This window comes from Aspergillus nomiae, assembly GCF_001204775.2.
Source record: "Aspergillus nomiae NRRL 13137 chromosome Unknown contig00105, whole genome shotgun sequence".
Lineage (NCBI taxonomy): Eukaryota > Fungi > Ascomycota > Eurotiomycetes > Eurotiales > Aspergillaceae > Aspergillus > Aspergillus nomiae.
This window is the reverse complement of record NW_015378160.1, coordinates 33062-51078: the sequence shown is the minus strand read 5'-3', so window position 1 is coordinate 51078 and position 18017 is coordinate 33062. Positions and strand designations below refer to the sequence as shown.

The window sequence follows — 18017 nt, the reverse complement described above, 5'->3', positions numbered from 1 at the left end:
CATCATGTGGTTCCGCAAAGACTGTGTTCCAGTAGCTCTCAACTTTCTCACACACGCCCGTTTTGCCTTCCCACGTTCTGAATTCTATGTCGGGACTACAGCTGACCCATTTGATCTCTTCCCAGTAGGCTCTCTCGATGTCAATCCCAAACCGGTGCAGGACGTCTTCAGGGGCAGTCCACGCGCGCCCTCTGTGCCATCGGGTCGAAGGGTGGGAGTAGTTTCCCAATTGTACCCAAAGACATTCTCTGCAGGATTGAACTTGGGGTAGTTGGCATGGATGAAAAATACACGAGGAGGCTTGTCCACCGAGGGGTCCTGTACTCGCCATTTGCCCTGGCTCGTCAGCGCATGGTCTCCAATAGGGTCCGATTGCGCCATTGCTGAACCAGAAAGCCCTTCCGGCGTTTGATGACCGAGCGCCTGAACCCTCTCGCTGACCGCATAGAAAGGTTCGCCCACTGCAGTCGCAGCCTGCAGGAACGTTTCTTTGTCGCCCTCACCCGGTGCACCCTGAGACAATAACCGGAAGTAATGCGACGGTCCGTAGTAATTATAATAGGCAGCAAGTAACAGTGTGAGATAGTGCGTCTTTTTGGAAACGAGAAAGATACCGGTCTCCGAGGATTGTCGCTCGGTCATCGGAGGCATCGGTTGCTGGGAGATGTTATAATATGCCGGAGAAACCGACGACGCCCAGAAATCGGGCCAAGTCACTAAGCCGGTGGACGTGAAGGGTTCATGGTTGAGCAATATTTCGGGTTTGTCCATTGGAAAGCAATCGGCATCCATCCAAATAACCTCCTCGAACGAAGAAAAGAGGACCGCAAAGACCTTTAGTTGGTAATGTTGGATGACATCCTTGCCTACAACATCGGAGAGTATTAGGCACCGCGCACCCATGTCCGGGAGGACCTTGTCGCAGATTTTCTTTTCATACTCGCTTGCATCCTTCATGTACACCTCCACAGGCAAAGTTGACCCTGTGCGGCGTAGCATCCGCAAGGATGACAGAAATACGGGAAGATAGGAACCCCCGGCCGTCGTAACTATACCCCTAGTTCCGGGAGAATGGGCGGGACGCAACTTATTCGCCGTCCTGATATCATTGAGATAATTCGCATGTGCCTCTGTCAGCACGTCGAGATCATTCTCGCCGAACACGATCAAGTCGGGACGGGGGTCAACTGTTGTGGCATTGAAATGGACTGCGCTCGCAGAATCCTGAAGCGTGGGGGACGGGCAATTTGGTGCATGTGCATCTAAGATTGACCTTAGCACCTTCCAAAAGGCAATCTGACGTTCGGTGAGAGGAACTTCAAAGGCAGTGCTAGGAATCGTCGAAGCCGGAGGCGGGGTCCAATATAAATAGAAAGTACAAATGAGAATTAATGCGGCCGTCGCTGAGAGGACCGTCCTCAGCCGGCCTGGCCGAAAGATTGACATTGCTATGTTTGACAGTCGGTTGAAATTGATGGCCGAGAATGCCGTTATAATCTATCTCGGGTGTCTACACAATGTGACCCAATGGGTGCGGTGCAAACACGATACGCCCTAACACTTGACGAGAGAACCTCGATCGCTGATTCCAGATAATAGCAGTCTTAGTTAAAGACGAATGGCAGCATGACAGGCGACCTTGGCCGCAACGAGGTCGTCTATTCGACCGTCTCAACCCAATTCAGGAGGTTCTTTTTGCGCGACCCCAACGGAAAGATGACGATCCGATGTGGCCAAGGCAATCTTTGTCGAACAATTCACACTGAATTAGCGGCAGACAGGCGTCATAGGGTTTCGACACTATTGCCGAAGCTTCGAACGATGAAGGGCAGTAGACTTTGATGTAGGTTGTTGCCTTCAATCACTGCAAAATCTCTCCACAGTTGAAATCTGATGTATAGACAATGAAATTCAGAAAAAAACAAAGACTTCCCCTGTGTGGAAGGCGGTGGCAGAAAAGGCACATCGAGATCCTATCACACTAACGCAGTAGTACGTCCTCCGTACCTAATGCTGATGATACTCCTTATTCAAGGTTCTGAGAGCGCATAACTTAAGTTTCTCAAGGCTCCACCCCTTCGCAGCTTCTTTCCGTAAAAGACCAGGGTTTTAATTTTGCTCTCCGGCCGCCGAGATGGTATCCTTGGGAACTCTAGGCGCTTTCCAATCAACGAATGCTCATAGGCCGAGGGACAAGCTTTGCCAATTTTAGAATGGATATCATAACATAATATGTGGATATCTCCAAGAAACCTAGGCTTTTCCTTGTGAAGAGTGGATTATAGGATAAAGCCAAGAAGATCTGGGAGAGTCGAAGATCGAAGCAGAAGATTCAGAACGAAATACGACAGAACAATCTGAAGAATCGCTGATCCTCAAGAAGATACTTTCAGCCACAAATTTAAAAGTACTACGGAGTGAAGAAAACCCAAAACTCTGCAGACAAACGGCTCTTAATTCCCCCTTGTAACCAGCAAAGTTCCTTACTTTGAGGCTAGAGAGTGGGTCTTTCGCTGGTATTGCCGGCAGATCTGTGCAACGGGAACAGTTCCAAAGAATTGCTTCAAGTTTGCACAACACAAGAAGCTTTGCACGTGACGGCACATGATTACGTTGATTCTCTCGCATAGCGAACCGTCTCTGGGATTAGACCAAACACTTTTCTCCCCCTTTATACTATCATCATCTTCTGGCTTGACTGCGTCATTATTTCAGTGTGTCGAGACTGGCCGCATTGCTTGATAGGGACTCAGGTCAGTAGCACCGCGGTGAGGTCCAGTCTAAAGTCTGAGTGGCAAACGCTGAGACTCGGTTCGCGTCGTCATAGAATTGGGGCTTTTTAATTTGATACTTTTCCGTGACGAGAATTCCCGAGTTAATCCAGTCATTATCACTTATCTCTTCCTGGTTAGTTGCCAAATTTTCGTTTCGGCTCTACGATCAACTAGGTGATATTAAAGGGCGGGCGAAGCCGCAGCGATCGTCCCTTATCGTTCGTCTCTAATTCCGCGTGGTTAGCACACCCGGGCAAAACGAGAAAACACCCCAAGACACCGGTCGCTGGGATTTTGAGGCTAAACTGCTCATTACTTACAATCCATTGGATTTATTTCTTCTTCCTTCATCTCCCCACTCGCTTACTCGACTCTTCTCGCCTTAGCTTTCCGACCTTAGCGGTTGCTCGTCGATCGCTGTATCATCTATGGCACCCCGCAACGCGGGTCTTCTCCGCCATTCCGCCTCTCCTGACCCTGACCAGTTAAGCCATTTAAGACTATCGGTTCGATAGCGATAGCTGCTCGCCCGGGTCCTAATATGGAGCCGGCTTCTAAAGCGCAAAACCGTAAAGCTACCTCAGCCACGGATCAAGCCCCGCGAAAGAGACGCAAGCGGACTGTCGTTACTGGTGCAGCGGAGGATTGCTTCACCTGCGCCCGACAAGGATTCTCCTGTGATCGGCGACGCCCTTACTGCTCTCAATGCCTTGATCATGGTCGGGAATGTTCGGGTTACAAGACCAAGCTGACCTGGGGTGTTGGTGTTGCTAGCCGGGGTAAGCTTAGGGGGTTATCGCTTCCGGTGAGCGGGTCGCAACCAGCTGCGACACCCTCAACCGCACCTTGTCCAGCAGGCCCACACGAATCACCGTCTATATCACCATCGCCTTACAAGTCCACACCCTCTCACACAGCTACGACCTCATCAACGACTTCACCTACGTCTCAAGAACAGCAGCGGCCTCCATTTGTATCTGAAACACACGGGAACATAATATGGACAAATAACGCTTCCAACACCCAACAATGGCCCACGGGAAGTCCACTCTCAGCCCACCATCGCCCGTGGAGTAAAACAGGAACCCACAGAACAGATGTCTCACAAGGCATAGCGAACCTTGATGTACGGCCACGCTTTCAGGAGAGGCCAGACCTATCCACGGGGTGTCATAACATGATAAGCACAACAAATGTCTGGTCTAGTCAGGCGCAGGTGCTATCAACGATGCCACAGTGGCAACACCCGGGAAATGCCCCGGAAACTGAAGCAACCGAGGTGGTTGAGGAACAGCACGAGCGAGAAAGTACAGGCAGTCCTCCTCTACGCGTAGAAACTTGCCACTCGCCGTCGCTATCACAGCTGCTTCTAGCACGCTCCGTTGGACGTACCCCACGACTCAGATATTTAATCAGCTATTACGCTGAAGTCATAGCGCCGATGATCGTTGCTTTCGACGGCCCAGCAAACCCATTCCGCACTTATGTTCTACGCCTAGCACAGGAAAGCTTATCACTTCAAGAAGCCATCGCTACGTTATCTACATGTAACATACGGCAGAGGCATGAGCGGAGGATGAGGCCAACGGAGCGGTCCCTTCCAGCACGCTTATCATCATTAGCCCATCGCGCCTTGACAGACGAGGCGTTCCGAGATGAATACGGGGTGTCAAGGCCTGAGGGGTTTGCTCGAGAGGAGCAATACCATCGAGGCATGGCTGTCAAGGCACTGAATATGGAGTTGGCCGATCCGCGTGAAAGACTGTCAGATTCCGTCCTCGCAACATTGCTTGTCCTTTGCTTGTTTCACATGTGTGATACTGGCGTCGCTCAATTCAAAACCCAGTTCGCTGGGGTGACAAAGTTATTGGCAATCCGAATGCGCAGCTCTCCCCAAATGTCGGAGGAGTTGAAATGGTTCGTTCGTGTGTTCACCTGGTTTGATACGATGACAGCTACCACCAATGATCGCGAGACGCAGCTTCGCGGTGCTTGTTTAGATATTGCGGCAGTTTCAGACGGTGAGTGGGGGCTGGAGAATCTTGCAGGTTGTGATCCAAGCCTGTTCAAATTCATTGCGCAGCTCGGTCGTTTGAATCTTTTGAGTCAAGACCAGGAAGTCAAAGCGCCGGGACTTGTGGATATATTTGTTCCGTCTTCGGCGCCTCCACCATCGATGACATATTTTTACTCATCTTCTTCGTTGAGGTCAGATATACCTGCAGGCAGCAACACTCATTCGCATCCGCTACCCTGTCTACCACAATCGAGCGACCCATCAAGGCGACCGTCATCACCAGCGTTTTGGGCAGAATGGTATTCGTTACGGCAAAAGCTTGAATCATGGCGTCTCCCCCGCCAGGATAGTCGACATTTTGGTGGTGTCCCCGCGTCTACTACAAATGCATACATTTCGCCACCTTCATCCCCGTCATCTCAGGCTGTTGTTGCCCCTCAGAACCGCGAGGATGTCTTTCATATTTCTGAATCATTCCGCCATTCCGCGATTCTCTATACTGAACGACTTGCGTATCCAGATTTGCCATCCAATCATCCCCGTATTCAATTACTCGTGAACCACGCGATGCATCATATCTCACTGGTTAAGTCGGACGTGTACCTATTATGGCCGCTTTTTATCACTGGCGCCGAGTGTGTGGTTGAAAGGCATCGTACATTCATCAGAGAGCGCTGCAAGGACCTTTCCAAAGATTCTGGATTTCTAAATAACCTCTCATGTCTCGAGTTGCTCGAAAAGATATGGGCAGAAATCCCTACCGCGGCCGATGTTGGCGATCACACTGATCGTGCATCACGCGGCACATACGCTGGCGCATCCGAAGACGTTGTGTCAGCCTTTGATGATAATTTGCCCTCCTATAGCGAAACATCATCATTCCCGATTTTAGCATCGGTTGCGAGACCGCATGGATTCCGATGGCACCGGGTGATGCAGGCTAAACGGACCGAAGGGGAATATATGGTGGTGTGACAAAAGTCACGAATGTACATTCATGATACTAATACGCCAGTGGACCTATTCGATAATCTGGCTGATGTGCTTGATGATATACAACTGGATATATTACGAACATAGGTATAGCATTATGGAGTTCTACATGTATGTACATACATAGCATGGCTATAGCAGCAGTGGTGGCAGCGATTGTGCCTACCTTGAACCAAAAATATCCCCTCGTAGAACGAAGTCACGTAGCAACCACATAACAACTTAACTGATCTCATTGCCAACCACAGCAACCCGATGAAGTAACAATTCGCCAATAACGCCCCGCAATTCCATGACTAGCCATAACCCAACGCCAGATCCACCTGGAACGAGTCCAGCGTCGCCAGCGTGTCAGGCGCTGATTTGCCGATCTCAACTCCACAAGTCGGAGATTTATGTAGATGCACCCTGGTAACCGCAGTGAAAAAAGATGGTGGAGGCATTTGGGCTGGGAAATTCATCATTGGGCGCATGTATGTACAAACCATAGTCATACATTCTGTGGAAGGATCAGGAGGGGTTGTGGTAAGCTGATAGGGTTGGTCGGTGATACCTTAGCTAGCTGGCCACGTTAGTTAGCGTGGAGACAATCTGGTATATTTATGCACGTTCAGTCCGAACAGGGAGTCCGATGTACCACTCCACCACACTGGACTACCTATAAGAGTTATTACTACTGTGAGGGGTACAACCGTCCCCACCGAGCCACAGATGTAGCTATGACGACGTACAGTAACTTTACTTTTTTGGTAGCCCATCGCTGTCTCTGGCTAATCGAATACGAACTAAATGAGGTCGCGGAAGCCGGAAGGGCTGCATGCAGGTTGGAAAGACTGTTCGTTTGGTTGGAGGTCTCGGTCCAGCCCCGGTTCAGGTACTTTGATCGTCTCTGAACCGGCGAATGAGAGTTGAAAGAGGTGTGTTTGTGCCACAGTAAGTCTAACACTATCTGCAAGGTTCGTATGTATGTTTTTCGGTACAGGCTTGATAGGCTTGTGTTGACGCCTACTAAGACACTGGGTCCCATTGATGTCTAGTTTGCTGGCTAGGGCTCAGGGCAAGGGCTGAAGTCACGCGCACAATCATGCTCGTTTCGACTGCGCGATGAATTCTTCAGCTTATTGGAATGGGGCGGGCGAACAGACCAGAGGATGAGACAGACTACGTACACATCCCCCAGAAGGGAACCTGGATGGACTAATCAGGCGAGAGATCAAGTGCTGTGGCTTTGTTTTGCGTGGAATTCTTCATCAGGGCTGAGTATGCAGGATTCAGGTCTCCTTTGTACAGATGTGGGAATAAATTATGGTAATCTAGGCTGGAATATGAATGCCTACGGGGCTAGAATGTGGATGGTACGTACCGTACGTACTAAAATAGGTAACTATGTATGTACCAGTACATACCGTACATACATGGGATCCTCACCCTTTGGCCGCAGCTTTTTGACTTTTCGAGCAGCTTCCCCTTTTTATCCGAATAAGCCAAAGCAAAATATATCGGCCGGATGGTGTAGTTGGTTATCACGTATCGTTAACACCGATAAGGTCCTGGGATCGAGCCCCAGTCTGGTCATATATTTTTGCATTTTATTTTTCTAGCCTTCGAGCTCTGACCAACGTTACACAGTTGGAATCGACGCAAAAAGGGTCAACTTGGCTTGAAGGTGTGTTACATTGCCATCCTACTTCTTTTTGCTTTGCCGCTCCAGCCATGTCTTCAGGGATTCGTAGAGAAAGTCTCCCCCAACCTCAACTTCTCTTCTTCCTTCTGCTCCCACATGCAAAATCCCCCGTGTCCAGAACGACTAGAAACACTTCACCGCTGTATAGGATTCTAGCTCGGTTTCTAGAGCAAGGGCAGAGTGAAAATTCTGCTGGTGGGCCTTGGCTGTGGAGAAGCCGCTTTGACTTTGATGCAGGCAAAAGTACCGGTCTCCCGTGTGAACCTCATATTCATTTCCCCTTTGGGGGGTTGAATATTAATCTTACAAGAGGCGTTCTCCCTTGATTCAGATTCATGTCCAGTGTACTCCGTACTCCGTGTTACGACGTACTCCGGCGCAGACGGACTCGGAATGATGACCGTGTCGGCAGTCATTTAATATATTGTTCTAAATTAATCTTCAGGTGGCTGAGGGGGGCTTCAATCACATCACCCATCACACCTCGGCCAGCCTATGCAATTGAACCGTTGACGCCGACCATCACAGCGGCTATGACGAGACTAGTCCTCAATCGATATTAGCATTGCCGGCGTCGCCATTTGGCCTTTATCTATCCAGGCCAGATTTTAATTTACCAGTAGTATTGTACAATATTTCCCCCGTGTAACGACATTAGTGATGCGTCTCCTTGAACTTTGAAGCCATAGCGTTTGGTACGACGGAGAAAAGTCTATCGCACAAAAAAAAAGCAAATAAAATAGACCACAAAAAAAATTTAGCAGGACGTCGCTTCAGTGCTTCATTCAGTTTGAATAAAAGATACGTCGAATATGACGGGCTGACGGACTGGGATGGCCCTTCGCTATCCTGCTATTTGTTGAGACGAAGTATGTACAATTCATATGGGTACTGTAACCGTTTATACATATCGTGTACTTTGCATGCGATATTATGAACCAGAGTCTTGAACAAGTTTCATTTGGATTCGGATATTTTTCTCTCTACGTAAGTACTATTCTTTCTTTTTTCACCCCACCCCTCGACGGACTCCTTCCGTCCTTCGATGTTCAAATTGCGGTCTGTCCACTGAAGCCCGATCGCGTTGTGCACTTGCTGCCCAGCAGCGGTAAAGCCCAGCAACCGAATGTTGCCCAACAACCATTGTTTTGGTCGATCGATGGACATGGTGGGTATAATTTATGCTGTGGGTGTTTTATGACAGAAAGGTCCCACTGGACTAAAGTCCCTCTAGACGAGCTTGTTTATCTGGAACCAGAGATCAGGGAATGGAACCATGGGATACGGCGGGAAACATCCACGGAACAGACTATCTTAAAGCTAACCATGTAATAGCTATACACAGCATGTACTGAACGCTTTTATTTGTCCAGTCCTCGACTGCATTATATCATTCGATGATGTTCCAGTGCACCTTATGGAATGATTCATCCGCGGCTGTGATCTTCAGACCTGTGCTATCACATTGCCACAACCCTAGGCAGTCGTGCGATGACGACAAAGATTACAAACGAGGCGAAGAGTATGCCAGAATGAGTCTTTGTTCAGCTGACAAGCTTCTGAATCATCATCTTACCACTCTGAATAAGATACCTGTTATACTTTGAGCCACCGTCGTGGCAACTTAGGCACTGACTCACACCCGCGCCCGTATACGCGCCCTCATAGCCAGATTCTAGGCTCCCACTAACCGTATGGATAGCAGATCAAGATGGTGTGATGGGAGACTGAATCTACAGCGGCCCGTGAATGCCTTAGGTACGAATAGCCATGGTGTATGAGTCCGACTTGGTCGACTTGCTTCTGTCGACCAATGGCACTGAATGTCTGATGGAACAGTGATGCAGTGGATTACTCAGGAAGGGGGCTCACGAAGAAGGATGACTGGATATATATGGTCCATATCGCAATTTTGACTCCTGGCTTATCGTTCGGTACCAATAGGGACCCTGGATTCGGCTATTTTGTGCCCTATCCAGTCGACCAAGAGGGCACGACGAGGCGATGCCCAACTAATCAACACTCCAGATGACTCCTTCAGTGGTGACGAATCTGGCCGTTGCAGAGTATATAACATATCATATGTATCCGAGCGATATGATCAGCTTCGAACTTTTTTCCTGATGAACTTAACTGCGCATGGTTTCCGTATACGTAAGAAGGTTTCTTCAAATGAATATTCACATTTGCAACCCTCATAGGTGTCTTATTCTCAGCTGTGGGCTGTCGGGCCTGAAACCGACGGAGCTGAAAAGTACCCCATCGGTACCGTACGGTACTAAACCAAACCAGACGGGACCGAATGGAACCAAATTTAGCGTTGTGAAATTTTACAAGCGTCCCCACCCTTACCCGCAGTGCCCCGTTCCCGTGGACTCAGTCAACATCCATTACAAAAAACGCTTGGGGTTCGCCTGCGCGCCCTCCTTTCGCCATTTTACTACATTTATCGCCCTTCAGAAGGGTTCACTATCAACCTCCAGAAATTTAACCACCCAACCAGCAGTCGCACTACCTCCTGGGTCGACTCCTGGACTTTCACCTAGATAGAACACATAGATCCTTCAGGAACCTGCTCGAATATTTTCGGCAATCGTTTGGATTCGGGGTCTTTCGCTTCAAGGAACCGAGTTCGCCTCCCACACAGATCAGTCGCTTAACCCGTCCGACGATTGACGACGTTCAAATGCACGCTCAGCACATAACATCCTGTCCCTCCTCTCCCCTACACGCCGTGCCTCGGTGACGGTCCTCATTATCGATCTTCCGATTTCGTTGTCCTTTGCATCGGCGTCGATCGGGTTGTTCTGAACGATATCCTGTACAATATACCTGGGTTGTGCTTTTTCTTTTGATTTTTAACATTTTTTATATTTTTTTTATTTGCTTGTCTCCTTGAGCAGCTTGGTTACTTGGGACTCTAAAAAGTTGTCGATTTTTATTACTCGTCTTTACTACCAGCATCGCGAGCCAATTTTTATGCTCAACTTCCGATAATGTATCATTATTCCACGCCACCTCCCGGGTGGTCATCCCATTATATGACTTCGCCTCCTACATCTCCTCATTACGCCTACTACGCTACTCAGGTCGCCAATCCCTACGGCTCCCCTCGACCATCGTCGAAGCGCCATGGTCGCAAAGCCAGTTATGCCGGCACCAAGGAAGCTGCAGGATGGCAATATGCCGGATACGGGACGCCTTTCTACGACGCGATGCCTGAATATAGCACGCCACCGCGCAAGCACGAGAATGTAAGTGCTTTTTTGGTGGCTCTTCGTCCTATCATCGTCGCCGTAGCACCATGGGCAATGCCCCAGCGGACCCTTGGGATAACGCTAGTCCGCGCCCGTCGCACTCGACCCGGAAACGACCCATCTTTGTAGATGTGGTCGACGATGGATTCGACGACGCGCCACGATTCGCCTTCCACCAGGAAGCTAGCCAACCCCGTCGATTCACGTCTGCAACTCCACGCAAGCCAAAGGCACCCACTGATCAATATTGTTATTCTAATCAGGTTCCTGTGTATGATGACGACTCACCGAAACGGTCCCGCGCGCGTCGCCAGTCCACCTCCACAAGGACCCCGTCCAAGCCCAAGCCTACGACATCATCTAAGCCGCCTCCGAGGCCACGGAAGAGGATGCGGCTAAGGCTGGCATCCCCGCGGGCTATTCGATCAAGAACTGGGATCCCACCGAAACGCCTATCATTCTCTTGGGCAGTGTTTTCGATGCGAACTCCCTCGGCAAGTGGATCTACGACTGGACGGTCTTCCATCACGGTGCTTCGACTCCCATGGCCGATGTTGCGGGCGAGTTGTGGTTGTTGTTGATTAAGTTGGCGGGTAAGATCAAGAGGGCCGATGAGTGTGTGGATCGGATCAAGCAGCCTGAGCACCAAGAAGTGGTGGAGGACTTTCTGGAAAGTGGTGAGCGCCTGTGGGCGCGGTTTAAGAAATTGCTGAAAACTTGCGAACAGTTCATGTGGAAAGCGGCCAAGCGAGAAGGTGGTAAGAGTGTGTCTATGGGCCGCAACGCAGGCTGCGAATTTGTGGAGACGATATTTGGTCGCGACCGCGAATTGGAGAGCACGGAGAAGTTGATGAACAGCGTTCGTCTATGGAACATGCGGTTCGATGCCAACTGCGAGGAGATTCTTCGACGACCGGCCGCATAGTCCTCGCAACCCTTTGCAATATTTACGTCTGACCGGGCATCGGCCCACCAAAAAAGTACTCGTGATTTTGTTCTTTTCATCTTCACCCGCCGGGACTGAATAAATCAGAACTGCAGGACAACATCAGAACTGCTGTTTGAACTTCCTCGGCATTTTACGTTCGATCTGTCGGATTGCATTTTGGCGCGTTTGGTTTGGCCTACTGACTGGATTGCTCTTTGCTCTCAGTGACCCGTTCAAGGAACAGTACCGCTATCAGCGCGGATCACTCTGACAGTTTTTCTTTTCCTTTGTTCTTTCCTTTGTCATTCCTTTCCTCTGGGCACTCTTAATTTTTTCTCATTCTGCTTACAACTGGGACGGGGCTTTGCTTTCTTGTCTGGCGTATGCTAGCTCATCGGGAGTCATTTGCATTTTCTACTGCAAGTTGGAGCCCATGGCTTTCTTTGTCTTCGATGATACCATTTTGCGACTCGTTCTATCTCGGCCACGGTTGGTTTGATTCTTTCGTTGCGTCTTGCACAGCCTATATAGACACCCACTACCATCGTACCGATAGACATTTCAATTTTACCACTTGACCTTTTACCACTTGACCTTGTCTTCTCTCCCAAGAACTACAGAACACTAGCGCAAGCGCCAATGTGATGTCATCTGACATCCCACGCCGACTATCATTTTACCCCTCACTAAAGCGGAGCCGAAGGTTATCCACCGGGCGCCTCGGAAAATTAGTAGTTGACAGATGACATGGAACTTAGTAGCACGGGGCATCTGTTCCTGACTGGATAGGTTAGGTTATCGCCGGCGTTACTGTGATTACTGTGATTGATGTATGTAACCGTATGTTATTTCAGGCTGTCGTATTTCTTACTAAGTCGGAGTATGAGTATCATTCATGATTTGATGCTATACATAGTACGATTACCTCAGATCGTAAAACATGTACCTAAGACAGAATGTATATGCAAGTAATATGGACTAAGATATGGATCGCTGGGTTCGGTGGCTGGGGAATGTCAGCCCCATCGTGCATGGTTGCATACGTTGTTAGTATAACCTATTGGGGGCTGGATTTGGTAGGCTGGGCTGGGCTGTGCTTCTTGGATTAGTGTCGTGATGGTAGAGTCACTGTAAATGTAAATACGAGTAGCGGTGGGCTATGGAACGTTAAATAGAGTTAAAAGAGTTGCTGACCTTTCTGCAGAGATGGAAAGTCACTATATCGCGTGCATTTATACTCGATGTATTGCAAGTAACACTCATCGAGGCTACACCATGTCTGGTGCCGACGCAGCTGGTAGATTGTATGGGGTAGTCTGAATCACATTAACCCTAACTTAGGATGTATATATGAAAGCTTTTCATGGTGTTACAATTTATGAATGTTATCTATGACTTTATTTTCATTTTTCATTTTGTTTTTTTTTTAAATAAAGAAATAGCCGTGCTATCATATCAACTGAACTTTCCAGGTCTTGATATCTCAAGGAAAGCCTACTGGATTTACCATAATTACTTATTATTATTAGTATCATCTTCCAGAAATATAAAGGTTGATATAGTTTTAAGTAGTATTCAAAAAATATAAGTATCAAGTTTACTGGTTATTAGGTTATTTAAGAACAGAGCCAAGCATTTTGTATAGGGAACTGGAATCCTTTACAGAGTACAAAATGGAACTGACCGCTAAGCCAGCTTCCAGCTGAGGGTCGGTGAGAGCAAAGGTCAGCACAAGTGGATCAACAGTAGTGACGATCAATAGACTACCGAAAGCCATTGCCGACAGAGAGATGCAAGGGGGTCCTTAAGCGATCTCAACAGAACTCTTTAGAGTAGCTTCGCGGCGATGTATCAGAATAATCGATTGTCAAAGGTCACCCTTGGACCGGATACGTGGCCCATAGCCAGGCACCAACTAACTAGTTGGTTAGCCTTCATATGGAATGCACTTGCATTGACTCTTCTAGTACTTAAATCCCCCCGTCTCCCAAGTAATCTCGATAGTGGCCAAGGATCAATCCACTCCGCACTCTTCAACCCCAAACACTTAGTAAGTATCCACCTCATAATTCCGTTTATGCTGGAAACATGCTAACCTTTGGGCAAGCCATGCATCTTCCTCGCGTTCTTCCCCTTGTTCTAGCCTTGGCTGCATCAAGTCAGTGGGCAGAGTGACTTCACCTGCCCGGAGTCCGACATCAAAGAGACAAAGTGTCTGGGTAAGCATGACTGTCTCTACGCACATCCCGACAGTTGCTCATAGTTCATTTATTGTGAGGTCAATGACGACGGTGTGACAGGAACGCCATGGGTGCAGGACTGCCCCATTGGTAGTCAATGGAACGATAAAATAAAAGAATGTGACTTTGCACACCTAACAGCATGTGGCGATGAACCGTAATGATCAAGAATAAGTACAAGAAACTATCCCCTTATATCGCACATCTATTCACTTTTCATTCAGCTGCGCTGATGCTCAGGTGTCCCCAGGCTGGATAGAGTTCAGTGGGTAAGGGTATTAAATGTATTTATGCAAACCCAACCAAAACTGAAGCCTAAATTCTATATCCAAATTCCAATGCACTGAATAGATTGCATACACCTTAAAACGCAAGAGTGGAGAGTACAAGAACGCAATGAAGAGCTATGTGTAACAGATTGGCCCTATTGATCTCAACGGTTGTCGCCCCTACCTTCTCTTGCCCGTTGACCTGCATTCTATATTAAGTCAATATTAGCCAGAGAGCCGCAGTCTACTGGGCGTGTTATAACCATGGATAATGTATATATATTACTATTACTATAATAGGTAAGACAGCTGTAGAGATATACGTTCGAAAATTGTTCATTTAGGCAGACCTCTAAAGTGTATCAGGAAAAGGTAATATTAAAAAGTAGTCACTTCCAGGAGAAGCGTATTATAAGTTAGTACCTCTAAGCACTAGGATAGATTTAAACCGTAGCAGTTGTACTGTAGGGTATAGACTATTCTATAGACCTAGCTGAAAGATTTAGGGCTTCTATCCCGCAGTGATAGATGATGTCGATACAGACACCACTTATCAGTATGGAAAAGGCAACGTATATACCTTCCGATATTGCTGTCTGGAAACTGAACTGTCCATGTACCAAGAGCAGGGTATACTATACAGTCATCAGACCGAATCACCATTCAATCTGTGATACAATTTATACCAAAATACCTGGATATCAATATGTCATCAAGCATCCACATGTCGGAGGGTTGCATAAGCAAAAGGGAGCTTTGAATCAGTCCATGCACTAACTGACAAGCCTGGACATGATCAGAAGACTAATCTTTTAATAGATAGGTTCTAGCTCTTGAGGAGACGCTATTGGTAACAATCCTGGTGTTAATGAAATTAAATCCTTATTTGTCTTCTTTTTTAATGTGCGGACACAATCCCTATGAAGTCATAAAAGATTATCCTCACAATTATAATTTCCTCTTTCCTTTCTCTTGCCTCAAGATATACGATCTCTGCGTAGATTCGAGCTTTCGAAAGCCGGGCCCTATCCGAGATTTCGGTTAAGCAATACTACCTGAATTACTCTTCCAGGGGGGGGAGCGTTCAATGCCCTGGGCACAATGCAGTACAGGCCCTAGTCTGGCTGGCAAGTCTGGCAATACGCAGTATATAGTTCTAATGCCCTAAGCACAGTATAGGAACCACAAAAGATGCTGCATCATTGGAAACCATTGAAGGTCCGCTGACATCCACTGAATCTCCGTGGGCCGAACTCATATGATACTTCATTTCGACTAATGCAACTTGAGTTTTGCGAGGCTGAAGTTGTTTCTAGAAGTTGACGGTATAATACAAAAAAAAAAGAACAATCACATGATAAATGTACTGTATTGCCAGTGATACGGTTTTAGTAAGCTTACAGAAATCAAGGTAGTTATATCCCGTACCAGTTCTACAGAGAATGGCACAAAGGCGAAAGACTTGACGGCTGATTGATTCACGATTTATTGGTAGAGAACCCACAGCCTTGCCTAGTGATTGTTTGGTGGCTGGTCATTTAAATAGATCCAGTCGATCAAACCTTATTTGATTCAGCTCTGGTGGGGTCAGCCACAGAGTATGTGTATACATTTATTTTCTCTCGTCGCCGTTGTTTGTTTTTTAGCCAGTTGCAAAAATTCCAACTTTTTATACGATTAATCCTTTCCTTCTCGCTTTAACACTATGATAGACCATGATGGCGTTGTCCACCACCCCTTGGGTAGTGGGTCGTATTATTTCAAGCAGAACCTTGTCAAATATCTGAATGATCAATGTTCTCGACCTCAGATCACTCTCCATATTGGATCGCAGCCGAACAGCAGCCCGCACATTGGTAATCTGGTTACCTTCTCCACAGGATTTGCCCTCGCCGCGGCCATAAAGACAAAATTCCAGCGTGACATTAGGGCCAAGTTCGTTTATGTGGATAGCGCCCCTACTCCTGGAAAGGACCTTTTGATCAACGGCGTCAGATATCAGAAGAGTCTCGGACACACAGGAGACTTTCGAGCCAATCAGACGCCATTTATGAAGGTGCTCGACCAATTGTCCAACCTCTCCGGCGTAGCATATGATATTGAAACGCAAAACTTCTGGCGCTCGAAGCCTGCTTTTGGCGCCATCCTTCGGAACATCGTTGCCCACCATAAGACTCTGGGTGCGCATTTGTCACCAGAAACAGGCAAGTTAGCTATCCGAGCATCTTGCCCGCGCGAAGGATGCGGGCTAGCAGATAAACATGGCCTGAACAATCAATACCATGACGATAGTCGAATCACGTTCATATGTCCGGACCATGGAGAACATCATGTCGATCTCACATCGTCTCAAGATTTAGACCGGCTCGAGTTCAACACGCCACTGCGTAATCTTATTCGGATTCTCGTCTGCAGCCAAGATTCGGAAACATCCTGGATCATGTGTACTGGATCCGACTACGCCGGGTTCTACCAAGAACAGTTGACATGGCGGCTCCTAGAACGTCCTGGAAATGCCCCGATAATTTTTTATGCCCCCTTGATCCTCGATTGGTCTGGTGTTAAGCTCTCAAAGAGCCTGTATGTCAAGCAAGGATCATATAAGTACCTATGCGATGCAGGTCGCAGGTACTTGCTAGATACAGACATATTTTTGAAAACGGAATGTGGGTTGAAGGCGCTCTTTGAGGAAGTACAGGATTGGGTTGAGAAACCATATATGCTGTTCAGGAACTACTCCTTAGAATATATCGATATGCAGCTGTTATCCCGGGGAATGCAACTCCCCCAGGAGAACGGCTTGAATCATTAGAGCATGAATTCATGGCTTCTGTTGAATATAACAGCTTATGATGGCCCGCAGTACAGCATGTCCTGTTATTTCGTTGCATTTGATGGTGTGAAGAATTCTGATATCTTTCGTTTCTTGCCAGTCGAGCTGGATGTTTTCTTTGGTTCGTTTAGATCTTTTTTTGTCTTTTCGATGGGGTGCTCTTCCAGTTTGGCTAGATCATCTTTCTTTGTACTTTCAACATGGTGTACTTCTGGCGCCTTTAGATCGTCTTCTTTTCTCCTTTTAATAGAACGAGCTTCCGGTTCTTCTAGATCATCGTTCTTTGTGCTTTCAACAGGGCGCTCTTCCAGTACCTTCGGAATGATATGATCTTGTTCATCCAGTCGACAGCGCTCTAGGAGCTTGGGTGGAACCCAACAATACTTTTGAGGTGCGCCGTTCAAATAACCCTGTGAAAGGGCCATTTTCAGTCGAATTGGCTCCTTCAATCTCCACAGATCAAGAATCTCATAGCCGTATTTCGAAACCTTTTTGCCCGCATTGAAGTCCTCGTTACCAATCCCACCATTTTCTGGGACTTCGCCAGGGACTTTGCCGTGAGAGACGCGGGCGACATGTGCGATTCGCGATTCGGGAGCGGTGGTATAGAACCAGATGCGACGGACGCTCGACGGGAGGAGGTAGCGGCGGTACTCATGGTTCTTTGCGCCAGTACTGATATTATGCATATGTTCGGGTTTGATGCTCATGAAGATGTCTTCCCGGTTTGAGGCCTTCGCTTTGGTCATTGTGATAATCAATTGAGGTGAGATTTGGACTTGAGTTGAACTTGTGTTTTTCCTTTGATGATGGCGCGTAGATACCAAGGGATCCGCGTTTTAAGTTGCAGGCCCCCTGTTTTAATACTGAAATGTTCGGCCATTCTTACCGCACTAGTGCTACATTAGGATTAGACTTGTACCTTAGTACAGTTCGCATCCAATACCTGCTTCATTTTATGCTGCACTTGATCTATATCGGATACCCTATACTGCCATGACTACGATGTTCTCCACATTATG

General features: G+C 47.7%; 5 protein-coding genes across 5 annotated transcripts; 3 read left to right on the top strand and 2 right to left on the bottom strand.

Annotated features, from left to right (window-relative positions):
- Nucleotides 1-84: 84 nt before the first annotated feature.
- ANOM_005188 (alpha-mannosyltransferase) lies at nt 85-1446 on the bottom strand (the record flags this gene model as incomplete). The annotated part of the gene is made up of 1 exon (XM_015550445.1): nt 85-1446. The coding sequence occupies one exon, from the start codon at nt 1444-1446 to the stop codon at nt 85-87; it is 1362 nt and encodes a 453-aa protein (XP_015407641.1).
- Nucleotides 1447-3315: 1869 nt separating this feature from the next.
- On the top strand, nt 3316-5766 carry ANOM_005187 (Zn(II)2Cys6 transcription factor; the record flags this gene model as incomplete). Its single annotated transcript, XM_015550444.1, has 1 exon — nt 3316-5766. One exon carries the CDS (start codon nt 3316-3318, stop codon nt 5764-5766), a length of 2451 nt encoding a protein of 816 aa, XP_015407644.1.
- Nucleotides 5767-10337: 4571 nt separating this feature from the next.
- ANOM_005186 (uncharacterized protein) lies at nt 10338-11650 on the top strand (the record flags this gene model as incomplete). Its single annotated transcript, XM_015550443.1, has 2 exons — nt 10338-10722; nt 11102-11650. The coding sequence occupies exons 1-2, from the start codon at nt 10465-10467 to the stop codon at nt 11648-11650; spliced, it is 807 nt and encodes a 268-aa protein (XP_015407628.1). The 5' UTR covers nt 10338-10464.
- Nucleotides 11651-15867: 4217 nt separating this feature from the next.
- Nucleotides 15868-16974, top strand: ANOM_005185 (uncharacterized protein; the record flags this gene model as incomplete). Its single annotated transcript, XM_015550442.1, has 1 exon — nt 15868-16974. The coding sequence occupies one exon, from the start codon at nt 15868-15870 to the stop codon at nt 16972-16974; it is 1107 nt and encodes a 368-aa protein (XP_015407642.1).
- Nucleotides 16975-17039: 65 nt separating this feature from the next.
- On the bottom strand, nt 17040-17744 carry ANOM_005184 (uncharacterized protein; the record flags this gene model as incomplete). Its single annotated transcript, XM_015550441.1, has 1 exon — nt 17040-17744. The coding sequence occupies one exon, from the start codon at nt 17742-17744 to the stop codon at nt 17040-17042; it is 705 nt and encodes a 234-aa protein (XP_015407643.1).
- Nucleotides 17745-18017: the final 273 nt, after the last annotated feature.